This window comes from Hemicordylus capensis, chromosome 2 (assembly GCF_027244095.1).
Source record: "Hemicordylus capensis ecotype Gifberg chromosome 2, rHemCap1.1.pri, whole genome shotgun sequence".
Classification (NCBI taxonomy): domain Eukaryota; kingdom Metazoa; phylum Chordata; class Lepidosauria; order Squamata; family Cordylidae; genus Hemicordylus; species Hemicordylus capensis.
Window position 1 is genome coordinate 221,552,321 of NC_069658.1, and position 22,884 is coordinate 221,575,204.

General features: G+C 40.7%; 1 protein-coding gene across 1 annotated transcript; it reads left to right on the top strand.

The window, feature by feature from the left end:
• Positions 1-5,746: 5,746 nt before the first annotated feature.
• On the top strand, positions 5,747-21,766 carry NMRK2 (nicotinamide riboside kinase 2). The gene is made up of 8 exons (XM_053301338.1): positions 5,747-5,919; positions 11,182-11,272; positions 15,209-15,257; positions 15,474-15,645; positions 19,592-19,663; positions 20,226-20,332; positions 21,218-21,303; positions 21,419-21,766. Exons 1-7 carry the CDS (start codon positions 5,894-5,896, stop codon positions 21,301-21,303), a joined length of 603 nt encoding a protein of 200 aa, XP_053157313.1. The 5' UTR covers positions 5,747-5,893; the 3' UTR covers positions 21,419-21,766.
• Positions 21,767-22,884: the final 1,118 nt, after the last annotated feature.

Here is a 22,884-nt window from a genome sequence, read left to right on the forward strand (position 1 = left end):
CTTCACGGGTGCCAGATTTCATAACAGTATGCCCATCTGTTCCAGAATTATAGGAACATAGGAAACTGCCATATACTGAGTCAGACCATTGGTCTATCTAGCTCAGTATTGTCTTCACAGACTGGCAGCGGCTTCTCCAAGATTGCAGGCAGGAATCTCTCTCAACCCTATGCTTTGGTAGTTTGTTGGTTCAATAAAAAAAATCTTGTCCTATAAAAAAAAAAATCTTGTCCTATCTTGGAGAAGCCAGACCAGCTTCATCCCCTGAGGGGAATATCTTGCAGTGCTCACACATCAAGTCTCCCATTCATATGCAACCACAGCAGACCCTGCTTAGCTATGGGGACAAGTCATGTTTGCTACCACAAGACCAGCTCTCCTCTCCCTTGTTATAAATTATAAAGGGGAGGGGGCAAAAAGGGCACGCTCATCCCTTTTCATGAAGGCAAAGGGCAGATTCCTCCACATGGGTGTTGAATAATGGTCCAAGGAGGGTCTTCAGATTCAGAAGGTTGTGTGTTTTTTTAAGTTAAGCCATATTTCACCATTTCAGAAATTCACCCAAAACCAGGGGATTGGCCAATTATCTTCCAATTCACTACAGGTGTCTCGCCTTTCTTCCCCACGTGTGTTTCGTGTTTCAAGACTCTAGAACCAACCAGTGATTTTTGGAGGGTTTTTATCCTTTCAGTTTCCCCATTCACCTCTATGGGGAGAAAATCCTATTGCCTTTTGCTAATTCTGAAATTCCACAGTATTTCCAAAATTAATTTTGATATTCCAGAATTAAAAATCTGACTTTACCAATCTGATTTTTTTTTAGAAATTGGATTTGGATTTTACAGATTTTTTCCAAATATTGGCAATTTCGAATAAAATCTGATTTTCCGAATCCAACTTTGCATGAGCCTATCAGCTAAGCTGTGACCCTACTTGGAGAAGTCAGACCTGACCTCAGTCACTCATGCATTGGTGACATCCAGATTGGATTACTGCAATGTGCTCTATGTGGGACTGCCCTTGAAGATGACTTGGAAGCTTCAGATGGTCCAGAATCCTGGTTGCTGCTAGTTCCTTCTCAAGCACCCATCCTAGAGAAGCTTCATTGGCTGCCAGTTTGCTCCCAGGCCAGATTCAAAGTTCTAGTTTTGACTTTAAAGCCCTACGCAGCCGCTAGGGTATGTGTTTGACTGCACTCATCCATAGGATTCTGCCAGAGCCCTTCACTCATCATTTGGAGCCCTGCCCTCTAGTGGCCTTTTCAGGCCAACTGAGGGCCTTTTCAGTTGTGGCCCCTCAGCTATGCTCCCTCAGAGGGTTTTTTTAAAAAAAGATCTTAAACCCCACCTATTTACAATTAAGACTAGTCTTGTGGGTTTTTAATTGGGTTTGTTTTTGCTTTTATTCTATGTTCTGTTCTGTTTTAAATTTTATATTACTTTTACTCTTTTGAGCCACCCCGAGCAGTATTGTACAGGAGGGGCAGGATCATAAAAGTAGTATTAGAGGTGAGGTGGCAGGACAGTATTGCCATAAGTACTATCCTAAATACTGTTTAAATAGCTAATTATCAGATGAGGACATTCATAAATTAAACTGACTATAAATGAGCTTCTAATTTGGAGATTTAGAAGAACTCTATTTGAAAGTTGCATAAAACTAAGTTGCTTCTTTTCCTCCTTTGTCCTGCTTAGATAAATGCAGCTTGTGGTAGGAGGGGCTTTCCCGGGGTGTAGGTATAACTGAGCAAATGGGTTCAAAGAACCTGGGGGCCCCACTGCTGAGGTCCCCCAGCTCCACCTCTCCCTATTTTATTCATTATCTCCCACACTCCGAGGGGTCTCCGGGGAGAAGGGCGAGCATGGGTCCCCTCTCCCCTAGCTACACCCCTGGCTGCTCTCCATGTTCCGTTTCATCAAAGTTAGGGTCTGAAGCGGCTTTCCCAGCAGAAGGGACCAGGTTCAATCTCTGGCATCTCTACTTATGGCAGGGAAAGAGCTGACAAACCTAGAGAGCTGCTGCCAGTCAGTAAGGCAGCTTCCTATGTATGAGTTTCAGAAGAGGAAACTTCTCCAAAATGAGGAGTATGGTGAAAAGAAAGCTGAAAGGGAAAATCAGGAGAGTCATTTCGCTCCAGAGTGCATGGATTTTACTCAAAACCACAATACTAGAAGCCCAGTTAGATTGTATACCCAAAAGGAGGAAAGGTACCACTAAGTCCAGGAGGATGCCAGCATGGCTAATGGGTAACGTCAAGGAAGCCATAAAAGGGAAGAAGACTTCCTTCCGAAATTGGAAGGCCTGTCCAAACGAAGAGAACAGAAAGGAACACAAACTCTGGCAAAAGAAATGCAAGGCAACAATAAGGGAGGCAAAAAGAGATTTTGAGGAACATTTAGCCAAAAGTATCAAGGGGGATAACAAAAACTTCTTTAAGTACATGAGAAGCAGGAAACCTGCCAGGGAGCCGGTTGGACCATTAGACCATGAGGGAGTGAAAGGGATTATTAAGGTGGATATGGAGGTTGCGGAGAAGCTGAATGAGTTCTTTGCGTCTGTCTTCACGGCAGAGGATACTGAGCATATACCTGTTCCTGAACCAGGCTTTTTAGGGATGGAGGCTAGAGAGCTGAGTCAGATAGAAGTGACAAGGGATGATGTTCTAAACTGTCTGGAAAAAATAAAAGCTAACAAATCACCAGGGCCGGATGGCATCCATCCAAGAGTCCTCAAAGAACTCAAATGTGAAATTGCCAACCTCCTTGCTAAAATATTTAACTTATCCCTGCAATTGGGCTCTGTACCAGAGGACTGGAGAGTAGCAAATGTAACACCGATTTTCAAAAAGGGATCCAGGGGCGATCCAGGAAATTATAGGCCGGTTAGCCTAATGTCCGTTCCAGGCAAATTGATGGAAAGCATCCTCAAGGATAAAATTGTAAAGCACCTAGAAGAACAGGCCCTGCTGGGAATGAGCCAGCATGGCTTCCGCAAAGGTAAATCTTGCCTCACCAACCTTTTGGAGTTCTTTGTGAGTATCAATGAGTGTGCATATCAAGGTGATCCAGTTGACATAGTATACCTGGACTTCCAAAAAGCTTTTGACAAAGTTCCTTCAAAGACTCCTGAGGAAACTTAGCTGTCATGGGATAAGGGGACAAGTACATGTGTGGATTGCTAACTAGTTGAAAGACAGGAAACAGAGGGTAGGCATAAATGGAGAATTTTCACAATGGAGGGAAGTAAGAAGTGGGGTCCCCCAGGGATCTGTACTGGGACTGGTGCTTTTTCATTTATTCATAAATGATCTAGAAGCAGGGGTGGCCAAATCTGCAGATGATACCAAAATCTTCTGGGTAGTGAAATAAAAAAATGGATTGTGAGCAGCTCCAAAAGGATCTCTCCAAACTGGGGGAGTGGGCGACAAAATGGCAAATGCGCTTCAATGTTAGCAAGTGTAAAGTGATGCACATTGGGACGAAAAACCTCAACTTCAAGTATATGCTGATGGAATCCGATCTGTCGGTAACGGACCAGGAGAGGGATCTTGGGGTCATGGGGGACAGCTCGTTGAAAGTGTCGACTCAATGTGCGGCAGCTGTGAAAAATGCCAATTCCATGCTAGGGATCATTAGGAATGGGATTGAAAATGAAACGGCTAATATTATCATGCCCTTATACAAAACTATGGTGCGGCCACACTTGGAGTACTGCGTACAATTCTGGTCACCACATCTTAAAAAGGACATTGTTGAACTGGAGAAGGTACAGAAGAGGGCAACCTAGATGATCAGGGGCCTAGTGAGCCTTTCTTATGAGGCAAGACTACAACACCTAGGGCTTTTTACTTTAGAAAAAAGATGACTGTGGGGAGACATAATAGAGGTCTATAAAATAATGCATGGTGTGGAGAAAGTGGAGAGAGAGAAATTCTTTTCCCTCTCACACAACACTAGAACTAGGGGTCACTCCACAAAATTGATTGCCAGGAAATCTAGGACCAACAAATGGAAGTACTTTTTCACACAAGGCGTGATCCACTTGTGGAACTCTCTGCTACAGGATATGACAGCCAACAACCTGGATGGCTTTAAGAGGGGTTTGGGCGACTTCATGGAGGAGAGATCTATCAATGGCTACTAGTCGCAGGGCTGTGGGCCACCTCCAGCCTCAAAGGCAGGATGCCTCTGAGTACCAGTTGCAGGGGATTAATGGCAGGAGAGAGGGCATGCCCTCAACTCCTGTCTGTGGTTTCCAGCAGCATCTGGTGGTCCACTGTGTAAAACAGGATGCTGGACTATATAGGCCTTGGGCCTGATCCAGCAGGGCTGTTCTTATGAGTTCATCCCAAGTTTTGTGCCATAGTATTGCCCCAAGGCAAAAATTGCACAAACACAATAATGAATCACGTTATTTAGTTCAGCTCAGTATATGGAACAGTGCAATGACAAACAACAGGTGTTCTCCATTTTTACCCTTTGGACTAATTTGAAAGTTTCAATTTGAAACTTTTCTTTAAAAAATTTTTTTAAGTGGTTTTAGCCTGTCCTTTTAACGTGTTTAGCTTACATTTAGTTAACTTTATTTGTCTTATTTTACATTGTATTTTTTAATTAATGTTGTGAGACGCCCCAAGCAGTAGTGTACTGGAGGGGTTGGGGTATACATATTTTAAATAAATAACTAATAATAAATAAGTACTTTGTAAGGATATTTCCATTCAGTGTTTGTCTCCCAACTTTGCCCTTGTGGTTCAGGCGATATTGAGACTACTGGACGTTTTATTTTACATTGTAACCTCTACAAGAATGATCGATCAACACTTATCTTGCCGTATCTTGTGATGTTTCCTGGTTATCCAGATGAGTCACTCTAAAAATTTTTATTGTCAAATTTTAATTATAAATACACCAACACAGAGGCTAAGTTTTGTTATATTTTATGCAAATTATGTTCTGTTGTGTGTGATAATGTTTCTGGTCAATGACTGAAATAAAGTATGTTCTGTTCTGTTCTGTGTTTGTCAACATGGATATGCCAGTCTTATTTTGCTTTAGAAATGTACACTTCTTCCAGATAATAATTCTTAAAGATTGTGGCCTTGTACACACCATACAAGTGCTAAATGATAGTTATATGGTTTTACAGATTCTGTAGAGTGTCTAATACCAATTTATACATTTACTGTAATTTATTTTAATGTAAGCCATCCTGAGGGCCAATAGATAGAATATAACAGAAACAATTTAAATGGGCTGGTTTGGTTTGCTTTGATTGTTTGTTTCTAAACACACACAAATATACCTTTGTGGAAGCTGTAAAATGCTGTAGATATGTTGCTCCCCCCATCTATAAAATCCTAAGGAAGTTTAGAAGAAAGTGAAATTACTTCAAGGTAAGGCTGAAGAGAGTAAGAAACATTCTACCATATCACTCTGAAAGTGTTAAAGAGGGTGACATTTCTACTTTCCTATTACTAATTTAGGCAAAGTGAAGCCAGCCAAAACCTATTTATAACAAAGGAACCCAGACCAGTGAGAAGTAAGGGGGGGATGTATGAAAAGTGTGACAGGTGCAGCTGCAGTGGGCATGACCACTCACGCTGCAATGGGGATTGGCTAAAATGTCGTCCCTTCAACTCATGATCGCTATTTGTGCTTTTCCATCCCCTCCATGGGGCGGGTTAAACGAAAGAGAAAGGGGAGAGGCTTCTGCCACCCTGGTGTATAAATGACAGACACACCGCCTTTTTCCTGAATGAAATAGTTAAGGCAGAGCAAAGTGAGAGGCAGGCATAGAACAGAAGATCTTTGTTCTCCGTCTTACATTCTTTTCTAACACTTCAAGTGTATTTTTTCCGCTCTGCATTCCTGCCTAAACAGAACACAGAAAGATGAAATACATCATCGGAATAGGGGGGTAAGTTGATGCGTTTTTCTCTTGCATTTTCACCGTGTTTGCATGTTCCAGTCTTTGAAGCGTATTTGTATGTTAATTGAAAAAGCAAGCTTGAGACAGAAATTAAAATCAAGCAGTTCATCCACCTTTTTATGCAATGCTTCAGACCCTTGAGGCTAAAAATCATCTCATCTTTTTTAAAAAGTCCTTTTATTTGGGCTTTCAGTACAAAGCATTTTTTAGTTACCCACTCTTCTCAATGGCTGCTGATTAATATGGTAGATTTCACCGCTTGATGGAAGTAGTCTCGTAGTTTAGGGTGCTATTTGGGAAAGCGGTTGGAGGCAGAAAATAGTTATCAGTCTGAGGGCTTAACTTGTAACTTTCTAATATTAATAAAAGCCCGATTAATAATATAGATACACATGTGGTAAAATTCTAAAATCATACTGCTTTTCTACCCATTTTAAATCAGATTAAAGGAAATCAAAAATCCATAGAAAGAATCTCACAACATCTCCATGACCCTCTATATCAAACACCAAGAGGGAGGGAATCCAAGATCAGCACAAGGAACAGGTTGAATAAGCAGTAAAATTTTGAAGATATTGGAAGGAGACCAAAAAATTAAGCAGATAATGAAGAGAAGGGCAGATTTTACAGAGAGCATATTTACTTAGTTCCCTAAGTGATGGGCAGTTTCCTGCTGTGCCAGCTAAGTTTATCAGTATTGCAACCCGCTTCAACCCAGGAAACTAAATTGAGCAGATAGCAATTTACACCCTCATGAGCTTAGATGCCACCTGTAAAAGCACCTGTCTGGGGATTCAAAGGCAATGTAATCAAGACAATCTGCTCAGATTGAATACTAGTAATGGCAACAGGAATACTCGTTCAGCTAGGGAGATAATTCTGGAAAGTATCTGCCCCACAGGACTTCTCTGTGCCATCATGGGCAGAAAGGACTGGGGAGAAATTATATTCTTCTCTGCCCTCCCCCCAGTGCCTTCAACAGCTACCGCCTCAGAATTCTAAGGGCTTGGAAGAGTTGATACCATCTGCCCAGAACAGTAACACCAGTAAGGGCAGCCGGGCGGGGGCACCACTTAGATTAGGGAGAGGCAGAACAGAGCCCAACAATACCAGATAGCACCCAGTACTTAGTAATTTAATATCCCGCCTTTTAAACACAGTGCCTCACAAGGCAGCTAATATACATAGGTATTACAGATCTATCATTGTGAGGGCAATCATTTACAGATCTGATCTTACTGTGAACCACTTTGAAAAACCACTATGGCTGAAAGCAGTATACTTTTTTTAAAAAAAATAGTGTGATCAGCTTGCTTGTAATCTCACTAAGGCTGATTGTTTAGAAGATCTTGAGGAGACAATGATGAATATTTATATACTGCTTTTCAACCAAAATTCCCAAAGCGGTTTACATAGATATAAGTACATTTAGAAAATGGCGCCCTGTCCCCAAAGGGCTCACAATCTAAAAAAAGAAACACAGGACAGATACCAGCAACAGCCACTGGAGGGATGCTGTGCTGGGGATGGACAGGGCTAGTTGCCGTCCTAAATAAAGAGAATCACCACGTTTAAAAGTTGCCTCTTTGCTCAGTTAGCAGGGGACTAACTGCTAGCAGGGCAGCAGTAAGTGCATCTACTCCCATTTTGCTAAACCTTCACTTCTGTTGTTTGCTTTGACTTGTTTGTGCAGACCAAGAATTGTCCAGTTTTCCCAAACGATGTCTCTGCCTAACTGTGTTCAGATCAAGTTTAAAATCATGGTGAAAATCACTGGAAAGTGGTGACCATTGTGCAATGCACTTTTCCCTCCTATGGCTAGTGAGGTTACTGCCAAGGGTGCACGGGGCTCCACTCCTAGTGGCCAGTGATTTCTATGAAACGTAGCTGTAAAGAGTTCCGTTAGGCCAATAAATGAATGCCTGTAAAACATTTTTTGTCAAAAGCTTGAAACAATTCCTGTTTCAGCCTATGGGGTGAAATACCAGGAACCCACTATTGATGTCCTTCCCTGGATTCATTTTCACATGAATGCCTATCTAAGACACTGAGCTATTACATGATGTTTTCCTCCATTAGGAGAGTGGTAATAGTCTAGTGTGCACAGGCAGTTGAATAGCAAAGGAGGAGAGATTGTGTGGTAACAGCTGCAGACATACGTTTCTCAACACAAAACACAGGATGTTATTCCACTGCCTGTTTTCACATGCTTAATATTTTCTACAATACTGTTGTTAACGGCTACAAACACAGAAGAGGCCCTTGAGATTGTAGATCAACCAGGAAAGGTTTCTCCTCCGCTCCCCTGCCCGGCAGACTCTGAAGCTAGAGTATTGGTTGAGCTAGGTCTGCTAAATAGTCAATTTATTATTGCGGCCATAGGCCATACAGAAAACATACAAGAATTAAAAGAAAATTAAAAACAGAATATACCAGCAGTAGTATGGTACATAATAATGAACAGTAGCTCCTAAAATTTAGATCATAAACAGGATCTTAATCCAATAGCAACATAGAAGAATTTCGCCACCACCTTGGTAATTTCATTGTCTAGCTCCTCAAGACAAAAATTGGTCTGCTAAATAGAGTTTTGCCGTCCTAAAATAAGCCTCTAGCAACACCCAAACGTGAGAACAGGAACTGGAGAAGAGTTTCAAGGCAGAGCTTCTCTCCTAGTCTGAGTGTGGACGTTGTTAATGTGACTGCCAAAACCCACTTTTAAAGCTTCCATCCTGGGAACACGAAGCTTCCACTCCCCCCTCTTTCCTCAAAGAATTTATACAGTGCCATTAGCATGCTTGGGATCTCACAAACAAAAATAAACAAGCTCCTATGACCAAAGGAGCTTTGCATCTACAATACGGAGATAAGCATATCAGTGGCTGCAAAAACCCTGTCCCCAACCCCCTTCAGAATGAAGTCTCATGATCTGGGGTCTGGTTTCCTTCATACTCACAAAGGCATGTAGATTTAACTAAAGGTTTATTGAGCACAACTCCATTTTCTCCTCCCCCTTTCCCTTTCCAGCTCCTGCCCCACACTCTCTACAGGATCCCCACTTGGGACAAATGCCCCAAAATAGCTAAATTCAGAAGATCACTCATTAGAATACAACAGACTTCAAACTCTTAAACCTCCTCAGAATACCAAGGCTGTTTGTTGTGTGAGAAAAACAAAAATTTCCCCTAATCCAGTCTGAAATCTTGTCGCTTATTCACAAACACACAAGCTGTAACTTTTTCTTTCTACAGCTGCTAGCAAACTGTTGCTAGCTAATTTTCATGAAATGAATATGAAATGAATCCATCTTTATACACGTCTCTATTCACTGACTTTAATGGTCTTTCTTGCTAGTTTCTAATGCTACTTAAATAGATCTTTGCTTCTAAAAATTGTTTTCATGGGCAATTTTAGCAGGGTCCGTAAAGTGTTTGGATCCTTTGGAGATAGAATAGCAGTTCTTACAGTAAAGAAAACAAGCTGCTGAAACTGCCACCATCCCCTATATGAGTTAAAATTCCCTCATATTTCCCTTATACTGATCCCTTTCTGAAGCTAGTTGTCACTAAACTGAACTTTTAGAATTGTAGTCAAAGAACTCCAGGTTGGGACCCCACAGATTTAATGCATGTAGGATGCCCTTTCAAAATAGCACATTTAAAAGAATTAAATACACCAAAAAGCTAAATTCAGCAAAGTTTTCTATTAATTGCCCTATGAAAAGGAGCCCCCTCCCACAAGCTAAAACCCCTTAGCTCTTTCCTTGAATTACTTTATAAAAATAACATATCTCCTTTATTTCCAACCACACTAAAACCCCGCAGATTTTACTTAAACTACACTTCTAAATCATCCCCCTCAAAGCTTGCCTGCTTCCCATCAACTATCTGCCAGGGAGGGAGTAACTACTCCCGCGCGCGCCCAAAAAGAAGTTGAACAAAAGAACAACGGCGGGAAGTATTTATAGCCGCCGCCGCCACCCCGCCCATCTCCAGCGCGCCAAACTAGGCCGTTAGTATCGGCGCGAGAGCCATCAGCCAATCACAGTGCAGCGATGGGGAAGGCTGGTGAGTTCAAGCACACCACTACCCCCCTTCCCCTTATTTGGAAGAGAAAACAGGTGGAAGAGATTTACAAAGTCCATCACCTCTCCCGACTTCCCCGTGCCTCAGAAATTCAGAATAAGAGAGAAATGAAGTGCACTATCTGATCCTATGTGTTTATTTGGTAGTAAGCAAGTAAATGTGCCGAGGCTAAGTGTATGTGCATGGTTTATTCTGAAGCAAGTCCCAGTTAGTTCAACAGTGTTTAGACTCGGGAGAGAATCTATCTATGTGGTCGCTAAGAGTCGACACTGACTTGACGGCACTTAATCAATCAGTCAAAGAAACAAAAGTGAAAAGCTTTTTCAGCTGTTGCCACCTGCTTTCTGTACATTGTTGACTCTGGAGTTTAGTGGTCCTTACTCTTGAGTAAGTGTCTCAATTAATTGTAATCTTTAAATATGTAAGGAAGAATAATCCCCCAAAACACAGTATTACTAGGCTTGGGTCATGCTGCCAACTTTATTCTATAACAGGGCTCCTGCCTTTAACAAGTATTACCTGAAGTCAAGAGTTCAGTATGTGCAAACTTTGCCCCTCAAGCATTTAAAATGTGTTGCCTGGTCCATTTCAGCCTATTGTGTAGCTTTTAAGGGCATCCAGAAGCTGCCAAGAAAAAAGGTGGCAAATCAAATTTTGTTTGTTGCCTGTACCTTATCAGAAGTCTCTGCAAAAGAAAATATGCAGTAATAACTTGATCTCAGGTCTTCTGGTCCTATATGGATATAAGAGTATTCTCTTCCTTTGAGACCTTCAGGAGAGCCTTAAAGACCCATCTTTTTAGCCTGGCTTTTATCTAGTTTTAATGTTATCTAGTTTTAATTGTAATTTTAATCTGTATTTTTGTTTTTAATGTAAACCACCCTGAACTACCTTTGGAAGGGCAGTATATAGGTAAAAATAAATAAATATAACATTCGAGTGGAAGAAATATAAATCTCATTATTACTGGTGTGAGTGTGTGTTTTCTAAAACAGCTTTCTATTAGACTCATTTAATGCTGAAGAAGTAATTCTCTTGTCAGCTATTATTCTTAATAGTAATTTAAAAATCTAGAAACTGATATGATGTCCACCAAAGATATCACTGCCGGTATGGTCATTCTAATGTTGTTTTCTGCAATTCTGCTTCACATTTTCTTATCTAGTGTGACCAATGGTGGCAAAACCACTTTGACCAATAGACTAATCAAAGCACTTCCAAACTGTTGTGTTGTCCACCAAGATGACTTTTTCAAGGTAAGCATAACATGCCCTGTTTAGTATAAACTTTCTTAGAAAAATAAACTCACTTTCAATGATTCATTATGTGTCATAGGGATTAGAGGAAGTGATTATCATAGGGAGTAGAGATTTGTTTTGTTAGCACAAGCTACTTGTGCATGTAGAGAGGTGTACTTTAAATGTATGGATGTGCATTTGAATGTTGTCCTGTTAAAGAGGTGGGTGATGTAATCAACAGCTTAGGGCAGGGGTTCTCAGATTTTGATGTTGCTATACTACAGCTCCCATCATCCCCTGCCACAATGTCATTTATGGCAGGGGTGATGGGAGTTGTAGTCCAACATCTAGGGACCCAAGGTTGAGAACCTCAGTTTTGAGAACAGATACACAGCCACACTGTTTTACTCCAGATCAGCTAACCTGGAAGAACAAACACCCCCTAGTTTCATGACTGACATAACCACCAACATGGATCTAAATCCCCACTTCACCCACAGGCATATATTACAGTTGTGGGGTAGAAGGAAGCCTCTCTTTTGACACGCCTTCACTGTCATATTACAAGTTGAACAAGTGGTTAAACAACCCTATGGGTCAATTAATCTGTTTTAAGGTCCTTTTGAGGATGCCCTGGTAGGCACTGCAATCTATAGGAAATGTTATAAATAATATTGTCTCTTTTACATGCTATCCCTTAGCATGTTGAGGTGTCTGCCAAGGAAATGATGTGTGATGCAGAGGATTTGGGGACATGTTCTATGATGCACACTCGGTTCATGCGAGACTTTGGCCAAGCTTTTGCTCTTTGTGAACTGAGAGTGCTCCCTAAAACATAACACACACCTGCTTCTGCACATTACAGGGTACACTTAGTAATTGTGAGAAAAGTGTTTGCCACTGATCTTCCCAAAATGCAATTTAAAAAACCAACACCACAGATACTAAGCCTGCAAGGTTATATGAGTTTTGTTTGCCCATTATATTTATTTTGGTTTTGTTTGCTTAATACATTTATTTTGACTAAATTACATTTAAATTACTTGTATCTATGCCCCAAGTCAGGGGTTCCCAACTATGGGGGCCCAGATTGTTATACCTCAAAACATCCCCGGCCAAAATTACTAGGGGTGATGGGAGCTGTGGTTCAACAACATTTGGAAACCCAAGGCTGGGAACCCCCGCCCTAAGTAATAACCAGTGGTGTAATCATCTCAATCAATCAATCAATCAATCAGTCTTTATTGGTATGGTCACAGACCAGCAAATAACTCAGAATAATCATCTTAATATACAGTGCCAACAATATTTAGAATAAACAAATATTTGATCTGGGATAACAGCTTAGCATTTGATCAATAAATGAATAGGTCACAGACCTGAGGCCAACCCAAATAACCTAATTACAATTACTCTAGGGCTCCCCCTCCCCCTTTAACAAGCTATTACCATTTCTCTGAATCTTTCTTTAACCAGCATTATTATAAAACAATATTTATGGTTTTTTAAATACTCCTGCATTTTTAAAAATTTACATTGCAGTTGTATTGTAATAATATACTACTCCTGTTAAACTGAAATGTTTGGCACATTTTTAACAGAATTTAACACAGTGAAAGGAAGTAGTTGCAAACATATAAACATGCAAGACTTTTCGCCCCTCCTCCCTGCACTGCTTATGTAGCTTCTCCATGCCTTAGTTAACTACCTCCAAAGTTACCACTCTTTGCTCTGAGATTTTCTTTCAATAGGGCCAGTTCTAATCGTTGAAAACCAGCAGTCCCTTACATGTGGATCAGTAGCCCACAGGCATGTATGTGAACGGCCCTAATTGCCATAATCTTTTCACATAAACAGCAGGATCACAGACCCAAAAGCATGCACATGCTGATATACAGGTGTAAGCACCGTGTAACGTTCGACATGATGTCACAATTAAAATAACATAAATTCCCCACGCCCCGCAGTACCACTAACACCGCCTGCTTCGTGTGGTGTTCTTAGACTATGAAGTAGTTTTCAACTGAATTTAATGTTCTTAGGATCACAGCCTCCAACTAACATTTATCTGTGTGGCATAAAGAGGAATCTGGTCTGTAGGGGTCTAGATGCAATAAACCAGGCTAATGTATGAGGCTGTTCTCACACGCAGCCCAAACCAGGCTAAGGAAGCCAAGCTCAGTCTTGGCTGCTGGTAAGAACCACCAGGATTGCACCTGATCCCAGCAGTGCTTTGGCAGCAAACCCGAAGCCGCCTACGCAGCTGCTCCCTTAACCCCATTTCCCTGCGTGTGTGCAGTGCTGCCCGTCACTGGAGGAATCCCCATAATACACCCACCACACATTCATACAGCACATTATGGGAGTTCCGGATCCCCTGACCCTCCAAGCTGCCGGGGGCTGCCTGCAATCATCTGGGCGCATGATCAGCATGCCCAGCAAGGCCAGTGGAATCATATGCAGGGAATGTTTAAGCAGCCTTCCCTACCGTCCGCTGCCCAGCCCTTCTCACTGATTGTGAGAAAGGGCTCTATCTGTTCCTTTAAGAGTTGCCCAAAAGAGGGAATTCTGGCAGATGCTGCTCCCCACCCCACCCCCGCAGCAAGTGGAAACTGCTGAAAATCCCACTTCTGCAGAACTCTTAAAGATGGAACAGCTTTTTCCTCGTACACTCCATGTGCCCTGTTGTAGCCAGCATACACCATTAAGGTCAGCAGCATTATGTTCCTGAATCATATTACAGCCTTTTGCCAGTCCTAACATACATGGCAGAAATTTGCTTATGCTATGTGATTGACACCAACTTGACAGCACTTAACCAATCAACCAATCAAACCGAGCCCCCTTTAGGACTGTTTGTTAAGACCTCATGCAAGCCATTTGTAACATCAGATGAAAACTGAATAAGACAGTTCCTTCGCTTTAACAGTAATTAAAAATCAATTAAACTGAGTGTTTGGGTGGGGAGCAATTCCTGCCGCGCCAAATTTTAAAATTTGTATTTTAAATTTTTAAAAATTAGATCTGTTTTTATATTGTAGCATATTTTATTTGTGTAATTTTTACAGTCGTGTTTTAACTTTTTCTATGTGAACTGCCTTGTGATTATGTTAATGAAAGGCAGTATATTAATTTAACAATAAATAAAATATAAATAAAACAAAAAAAGAGTGCAGGTTTCCAGCTAGTCCAAGGCTCCTGTCTCTATAGTAGTCATGTTGTGAAAGGAAGAACAGAATCTATTGACCTTCTTTGTCCCCATAGTGTGAGGACATTTTATGCCAATACAGAAGGCAGAAGTGCCACAAGGCAGCATCAGAAGCAGCTTACGCAAAAGATCTTGCTCTGTTGCGATTAATGTATAAATATAAGGGAAGTATTATTTAGTTATTTAATTATAAACAAGGTAAAGCAGAGATTAAAAGAACAAAAGCCAGATGGACAATTTTCAATATGTGGTGTTTATTATACTGATGTGGTTCCCAGGTGATCTCTCATCCAGACAGTTTACACCAAGGTGTTGGTGTTCATAGAGTCAGGTTCATCCTGGTTTATGGAGCCATACTGCTTCCGCAGGCTCTGTGAATGGGAATAGAGCAGCTGCCACATAACACTAGTTACATTAGTAATATCCTAAAACTCCAACTGTGCTGCTAGAACCATGTGTTCATGCCTAATGTAGGCCAGTTAGTCACTGCTAACTTTTCATTCATCAACTGAATGAAAGCTAATTTTGAAGCTAAACTTTTGAAGCTATTGAGCCAGGGTGGAGAAGTGAGGTTGGGAAAATAACCGAACTTTCTGTTGTTCTGCACGACAGCTGTTTTGCAAAGCAAGCACGTGTGTGTGCGTGCGTGTGTGTGTTTTGCAGTATTATATCCAGGTTGTGATCGGATCATAGGTAACAGATCACCCTGCATTTGCAGCAATGTTTTATTGGTCACTATATTTCAGCCACAAGATCAAATACAAGTCGGGGAAGACGGCTTTAAGCAATGGGATGGTAAGAGCGGTGTTCGCTATAGGATGCAGTAATGTATAATTTCCTAAGTATATTTTTATCACTATAATATTCTTAAATATTATTAAATAATGACTTGATAGTAACATTTATGTAATTCTAAAATTACACGTTTATCATTTACATACTTTCACACTTTTTTCTGTCGTTTTTTCAACTGACTAGTGTACATATATATTTTTCCTTTTTTCTAACTAGTATTGGCTTCCCTGGATATGGATGCAATGGTGAGCACTGTGCACGCATGGACTGAGAATCCTATGAAGTTTGCCCGATCTCACGGAGTTAATGTTCCTCCTGGCTCAAAGAAGCCGGATTTGGATGATATCCACATTCTGATTGTTGAAGGATTCCTGCTTTACAACTACAGGTAGCTATCTTTATGTTTGCATTGAATAATTGCATTTAGGGCTGCCAACCTTTTTACCGGCCCCTGATTTTGTGCCTTAAGTAGCAGATTCCTCTGCAGACATTAGCATGTTATCTCAAGGCCATGAAAAATTTTCATTTGCTGATTCACAAAGACCAAACTGCTGATAAAGTGACAGGAGCAGGTCAGCCCAGGTTTTTTTCTGGGTAGTTGGCAACCCCAATTATGCCAAGTAGAAGTGCTATCGCAGTGGGTTTCAGTGTTTTCTCGCATGCATTAAAGCCAGATCTAAACTGATTCACTTTAATGGCTTCATCATGGAATTCTGAGAGCTGTGAACTGACCTACTTCATAGGGTTGTTGTGAGGATAAACATAGCCATGTACAACCGCTCTAAGCTCCTCAGAGAAAAAGCAGGATATAAATGTAAAAAATAAAAAATAAATAAATAATGTAATGTATGATTCCATTCTAAGAATTCTCCTTATTAACCAATGTGGTCTTGTATGAACTTCCCCTTTTTCTTTGTCTTGCTCAGGCTGCATGCTGAGGACAAGAAAGTGCACTATAAAGTGTACACCCTTAAGAATACTTGCAGAGACGTAGGCAGTTGTTTCAGTTTAATCAGACCCTGGGGGGTAGCTGGGAAAGGCTGGAATCTAACAGAGATGTTAGATTCCAAGCCCCCTCAATGAAGTTGTTAGATGTGCTTTAAAATAAAAATAAGGTGTTCCTTATTCCAGAAACAGATTGTCCCACAGTATAATGCTGCTGCTTATTTCAGACACCACAGCTCCAAACTGGCAACCTTACCCAGCTACCCAGGGGTCCTTAAGTAGGAAGCCATTAAAGTGAATCTGATTAAACTTGGATCTTAGGCCTGCCATATCATGTCTCGGAAATCAAGGAAACAACTGCCCAAGTCTCCCCGTTGACCTCATTTCGGTGAGTCTCACCAATCATGAGACTCGCCTCTTTGTGTATTCCCAATTTTTGGTTGTGTGGAAGCCGAAAGAGGAAAACCTGGGTAGGAGCGATTGTGTAAAAACAAGCTAGGATTGTGTACCAGCACAAGCACTGTAAGGCTGCCAACTTACTTGGGTAATAACATTCTGCATGCTAGACAGCTCTTTAAAGTGTTCTCAGAGTGAAGCTTTTCCCATCACTCCATCTCTGGACAAGCTTCCTCTGCTATATTTTGGCATACCAAGCAGCTCTTTATAAAAGCTGCAGTATTCTAGCAATGAGGCATTGAGCTATGTATTGCACCAATATATTTGCTTTTTGTCTTGGCAATGCCACATGTTAATAGCTGTGAGGATAAGGTTGAATTAAGCTGCTCAAAAAGCAAGCCTCACAGTAACCATTATCAAAGCTCTAGCTCTCTTTTTCCTACAACCCTGTTTTACTGAAAACAGCTATTAAAATGATGACAAGCGAGACTGCGAGGGGATAGTTTTTGTGGCATTTGCCAAGGAATTTAAAATCCTATGCAGAACTCTGGTGTTTTTAACTTTAGGACATTTCTCTCTTTCTGGAGTGATGCAAAGATTTTTTTTTTTTTAAGAAAACCACACCTACATCTACTGCAAACAAGAGCACTGACTTTCATTTCCTAACACATTTACCCTTAATTAGAATTTGAATGCTGGCTGTTTTGCCTAGTATGTTCATTTTTCTCTACAAATATTCTACACACAAGGATGAGAAAACCTTTTCTCCAACTTCTAATTCTTGGTTCTGAACTTGCTGCAATTTAGACTAGTCTAGAATAGAAATTTGATTTTGCATGGTACATGATTCCTCATGATCCAATTTGTCTAAAGCCCTTGAATTCAGATGAAGCCTTAGAGTGAACCCATGATATTTGTTTAAATTAAAATGGAGAGCCATATTTTGGCTACTTGTAGGAATAAGTTTGCTACTAGCATTTATTTCTGTGTGTTTACATCCATGGGGGGGGGGCAAATTGGATACTTCATTCACATCAGACTCAAGATTCTGTGCAATCTAAATATGTTTATCTAGTAAAAAGGGGGAAATGTTCTTTTGCAAAAGGCCTCTGCATGTTCTGACAATTGAACAAGTACACAGATTGTACTGTGAAAAGGATGTTTTTGTTCAGTTTTCAAAAATAGTGGGGTACAGGGAAGAAGACAGTCCCTACACTTTGTTGCAACTAAGCTGTTTGTAGGTAAATTTGGCATCTCAGATTGTAAAGTCTGGAGGAAGCGTTATGCAGCTTCCAAACAACTTCAAGGGGAATCCCAAATAGAGCACAATACTGTAGGCAAAGGGAGGTCTACAAATCGTACCTGCTACCCTATAATTTGACTCCAGCAAAATATAACATTTATATGAGCAACTTTATTGCACTCAGCCAACCTGGATGAAACAATAGATACACATGATTGGTTCTAGTTCTTTAAATTTTTTGCCAAAAAGAAGAAGATAAAGAGAACCTGAATTGGACCATAATTATGGCTCTGTGTGTGTGAGAGAGAACCTTTTCCCCTTTTGCTATTTTCCAGATTATATATTGCCCTCCCCAGTTGCTTTTTGCCCTTTTAGGAGAAACTTGTGTACCTACACTTTTCCCCAAACACATGGCCACTTTACACTAAAAATAGAAATGCACTGGGGGCATTTTCACTGGGAAAACAGCATGGGGTCCTCCCTTGGCACCAAGATCTCAATCAGAATCCTCACCCCAGCACAGCTGCTTTTTGCAACAACTTAAAGGAGAAATCCCATAGTGCATCTTCTCCATGTTGTATAGTTTGACCCTTGGACACTTTGTGTCAAAAACTTGGCTCGCAATTATTGGTTTACTTCTAAAGGTTACTGTGAGCATTATGTGCACACTTGATCAATACTGGGGGTGGGGGAAGAGACCCAGGGTACATTTGTCCTTCACCTTCTCAAATAGAATAACAGCTGTAAATAACTTATTCCTACAGATCATGTGAGCATCAAAAGTGCTACACCTCATGAGTGCTTTGGCAAACTGCCTCTGGCCTGCAGCAATTTTGAAGAGCCTGGAACATGGTTTTCCCCCTAGAGTTTATGATACCTCTCGGGAGGGGGGGGGGGTTTGTCAGAGGCTGTCCCAGAAACCCAGTTACCTTCCTGAGCCATATTCCCACTAGGCACACTTGCAGGAAGTATAGACCACTTTCTAAATCCATGGTGATGGAAATAGGTTCAAAGTCCATGTATCATTTCTGCTTATGCTATAAACGCTCTCTACCACCCACTACTAAAGACCAATCAAGTCCACTCACCTCTTTTCCATAACCCATTGATGATTCCAAACTGCCCATAAACCGTGGCCTGTCATTCTGTGAGCCATATGTTCCCCTTGCTCAACTAGAGAAACCGTTTGAGATTATACTAATCCTTCAGTCCAATGTTTATGAATAAAAAAATCAGATCCCCCCCCCCCACAAAAATAACCAGTTGGCTATCTACTTTACATTAAATAGGTTTCTAATTAAACTAAATATGTTTTATCCCCTGCTAACTTGGCAAAGAGGCAGCTTTTAACATGGTGATTCCTTTTATTTAGCGGGGGAGAGTAACTGGCCCTATCCACCCCCAGCACAGAAACTCCAGTGACTGTTGCTTGTGTCTATCTTGTGTGTGGTTTTTTTTTTTTTAAGATTGTGAGCCCTTTGGGGACAGGAATCCATCTTATTTGTTATTTCTCTGTGTAAACCACCCTGAGCCATTTTTGGAAGGGCGGTATAGAAATCAAATAGATAGATAGATAGATAATGGCTGCAATTTTGTTTTGAGTCTTCACTGGATTAATGGAATGCAATGCATACGTCAGTTGTACACCAAAACAACTAGTTACAATTAGACAACAGAAACTGTGAAATATTTTGTGGAAGTAGAAAAGTTCCTATCTCTTCATCAATAACAGCTTTTTCCCCTTTCTCAGGCCACTGATTGACTTGTTCGACAAACGCTACTACTTAGCAGTTCCATATGAAGAATGTAAACGGAGGAGGAGGTAAGACGGTGCCTTGGACTAAAGTTTCTTGTCATCTTCATCTAGTTCCTACAAAATAATTGCAGATTGTGGTATTAGAAAAATTTCCCTCCTATTCAGTTTCCAAATACAAACATACATTAAACACACATTTTGGTAGGGGTGTCATATTTCTCAGACCTGGAGGTGTAGCTGCGACATCTCAGCTACATCTATGTTCCACTGAATGGAACATAGAATGCTGTATAGGCAGATGAACTTGTGCCTTCTGTCTACCATGCCCAAGCAATCCAACAGCCATGACCCTGCTCTAGGGCAAAAGTCATTACATGGGATTAATGGGTTGCATTGCTTTAACAGCACATCACTTTCTAAAAAAATCAGGTTTTAGACTAATACAGATTTAATTAAGAGTAAACCTTGACATAATGAACACTGTTTTTTAAAAGGGAAAGTGTGGCAGTTAGGAATTGTTTTCTGGAAAGGTGGCGTATTCCGCAACCGGCAACATAGTTCGATGGAAAACTACTGCATAGATGCTGTTCTTACTGTAGCCTAATGTTTTTATTTGTTTTGTTTGTAGTACACGTAAATATACAGTACCTGACCCTCCTGGCCTTTTTGATGGGCATGTCTGGCCCATGTATCTTAAGCATCGGAAAGAAATGGAGGCCAATGACGTTGATGTTGGTAAGTCATTTAAGTCTCTTTGAGACTTCCTTGTAAGGATCACATTTCAGTAACTTTATTTTGACTAAAGGAGAACTACCGAGTGCTTTTGTGTGTCAAAATGTGAAGGGGTGGGGATAAATCATGTTTTCCTTTTGTTAAATTGTCATAAAACAATAGCATATTTAATATGACTGTAACTCCACTGCATTGTGATTATGCAATGTTCTATGTTCTGTACCATTCCATTGTTGGTCCACCACATCCTGAGGGCTTACATAAGGGCACTAAGAGAGCTGGTTTTGTGGTAGCCAGCATGCTTTGCTAAGCAGGGTCAGCCCTGGTAGCATTTGAATGGGAGACTGAACATGAGCACTAATATATTCCCTTTAGGGGATGGGGCCACTCTGGGAAGAGCATCTGCTTGTTTGCATGCAGAAGGGTCCAAGTTCCATCCCTGGCATCTCCTAGAGAGTACTGAGAGAGAAGGCTTCCCGTAAACTTGGAGAAGCCACTGCCAGTCTGTATACTGGCTAGATGGGCCAATGGTCTGACTTGGTGGAAGGCAGCTTCCTATGTCCACTATAATATTTACAAGGTTGTGACTCAAATAACAGCCTATGCAATACAAAAATTTCACAACAATATTTTTACATGTGTTGTCAAAAGACCATTACACAAAAGGGTCAGCTCCATGTTGTGAGCCACCCTGAGCAATAGTGTACGACTACTGAGCAGTAGTGTACTGGAGGGGCGGGGTATTAATATTTTTAGATTAAATAAATAAAATTAGGAATGAAATTGTGATTCTAACTTGTGGGCACATCTCTAATTCAGTGCAAATATTTTAAATTGACTCATCTATCAACACTACTAGAATTTATAATTGCCAATTCTTCTTTTCAGTTTATCTCGATGGTCTGAAGTCCAAAGATGATCTTTATATGCAAGTCTTTGAAGATATACAGAACAAGCTTTTAAATTCTTCATAGGTGAATATACCCAATTGGCCTGGTGTGGGGGTGGCGGGAAGGTTCTCTCCCTACAATGAAATGATGAACTTTCCCCCATAATTTGGATATTAATTTCTTTCTTCTTGCTTTTCAGGATCTGTGGGAAACTGAAAAACCAATGTACAAACTTGGTGTAAATACTATTTTGGATATTAACATGTAGCGTTTAAGTATTTAAAAAGCCTTTCTTGATACTGTCCTTTGGAAAATAACTTTATGTATATAGTTGAAAGTTAAGGTAATTTATTTACAACTCTGCCATGGACAGTTTTTTTATTTTCTTATTTTATATTTATGAATGTATTAAGGATGAATTTTTATAATGGAACACTTAGATGAAGTTTGTACAATACAATTGTTTATGCCTGTGTGTCAGTAGTAGCCTTTGTTTAATTGCTTGTATAACTCTTCCTTGTACACTCAGTAAAGAAACATATTCATGTTTTGTCTTTCATTTTATAACTCATGGCAAAAAATAAAATCAACCATAGAAGGAAATAAAAGAAACAAAGTAGCATTCTTACTTGTACACTGATGTAATATAAAATGTTAAGTGTCATCAGCCAGGTCAAAATAATTAAAGTCAAAATTAGACAATTTTGTAAAGCATTTTATAGAGAAAAGTCCTGTCGCTGAAGATACAACGGCCTTTTACACACAATCAGAAGGGGGTAGCTTGGACTTGGGAAGGGTTCTTACCCTATTTATGGCAGATAAGCAGAGCCTCTGATCTGCTCTGTAAGGCTTGCTCCCTCCATTGTAGCAGCTGAGTGCTGGGAGGTGGGAGACCTCTGAGCATTGGAAAAGCAACCAAGGAGGGGAAAGAAGACAGAGCAAATCCCATTCAAGCCACTTTGAGCATTCAATCATAGAGTGGGCTGTGCAGAGTGGCACACTCATAGATCATAGTCCCTCTAGCCACAGCGTTTTCTGACAAACATGGTGGCTGGCTGCCAAGATCTGCAGAAACAGGGAAAAGCAGATACATGAGAAACAACCCAAGGTACTGGGGCTCCTACTCTTCACTTGCCGAGGTTAAGGTCAAGGTTTGGAACACAAATTAGGCTACCAGGACTTGGAGGCTATGCCCTGATTCACACAAGAATGCAAACCTGGGTTATCTGTCGCTAACCCAGGTGTAGATTATCATGTGAAGAGGCTTACTATGGGTGGAATGCACTCAGCAAAACCAAGTGTAACATCGTAGGAGAAAATTACTCATTTTCTAGGAGACAAAATTCTCTGATAAATGGTTGATGCCACAATCCCACAGCCAGCTGAAGTACAGTGGGCTAAATACAAGTAGGAAATGAATGTTATTAGAATCATATTAGTCACATGGCTCTGAATTACAAAGTTGTGTAGTAGGAAGGTCTGATTCAAAAAGGAAACCATCATGGAATATGAATTTAAATATCCAGAAAGCAGTCCAGACTTGAAATTCTAACCTTTTAACTGGAGGTAACCTTAGCAAGCCAAGATCCCCAGCTTCATATTAGAGAGTCAGTGACTGGGAAGCCCTGGACTACTACAGACCCCAGTGAGTCTCTTGACTCTCCA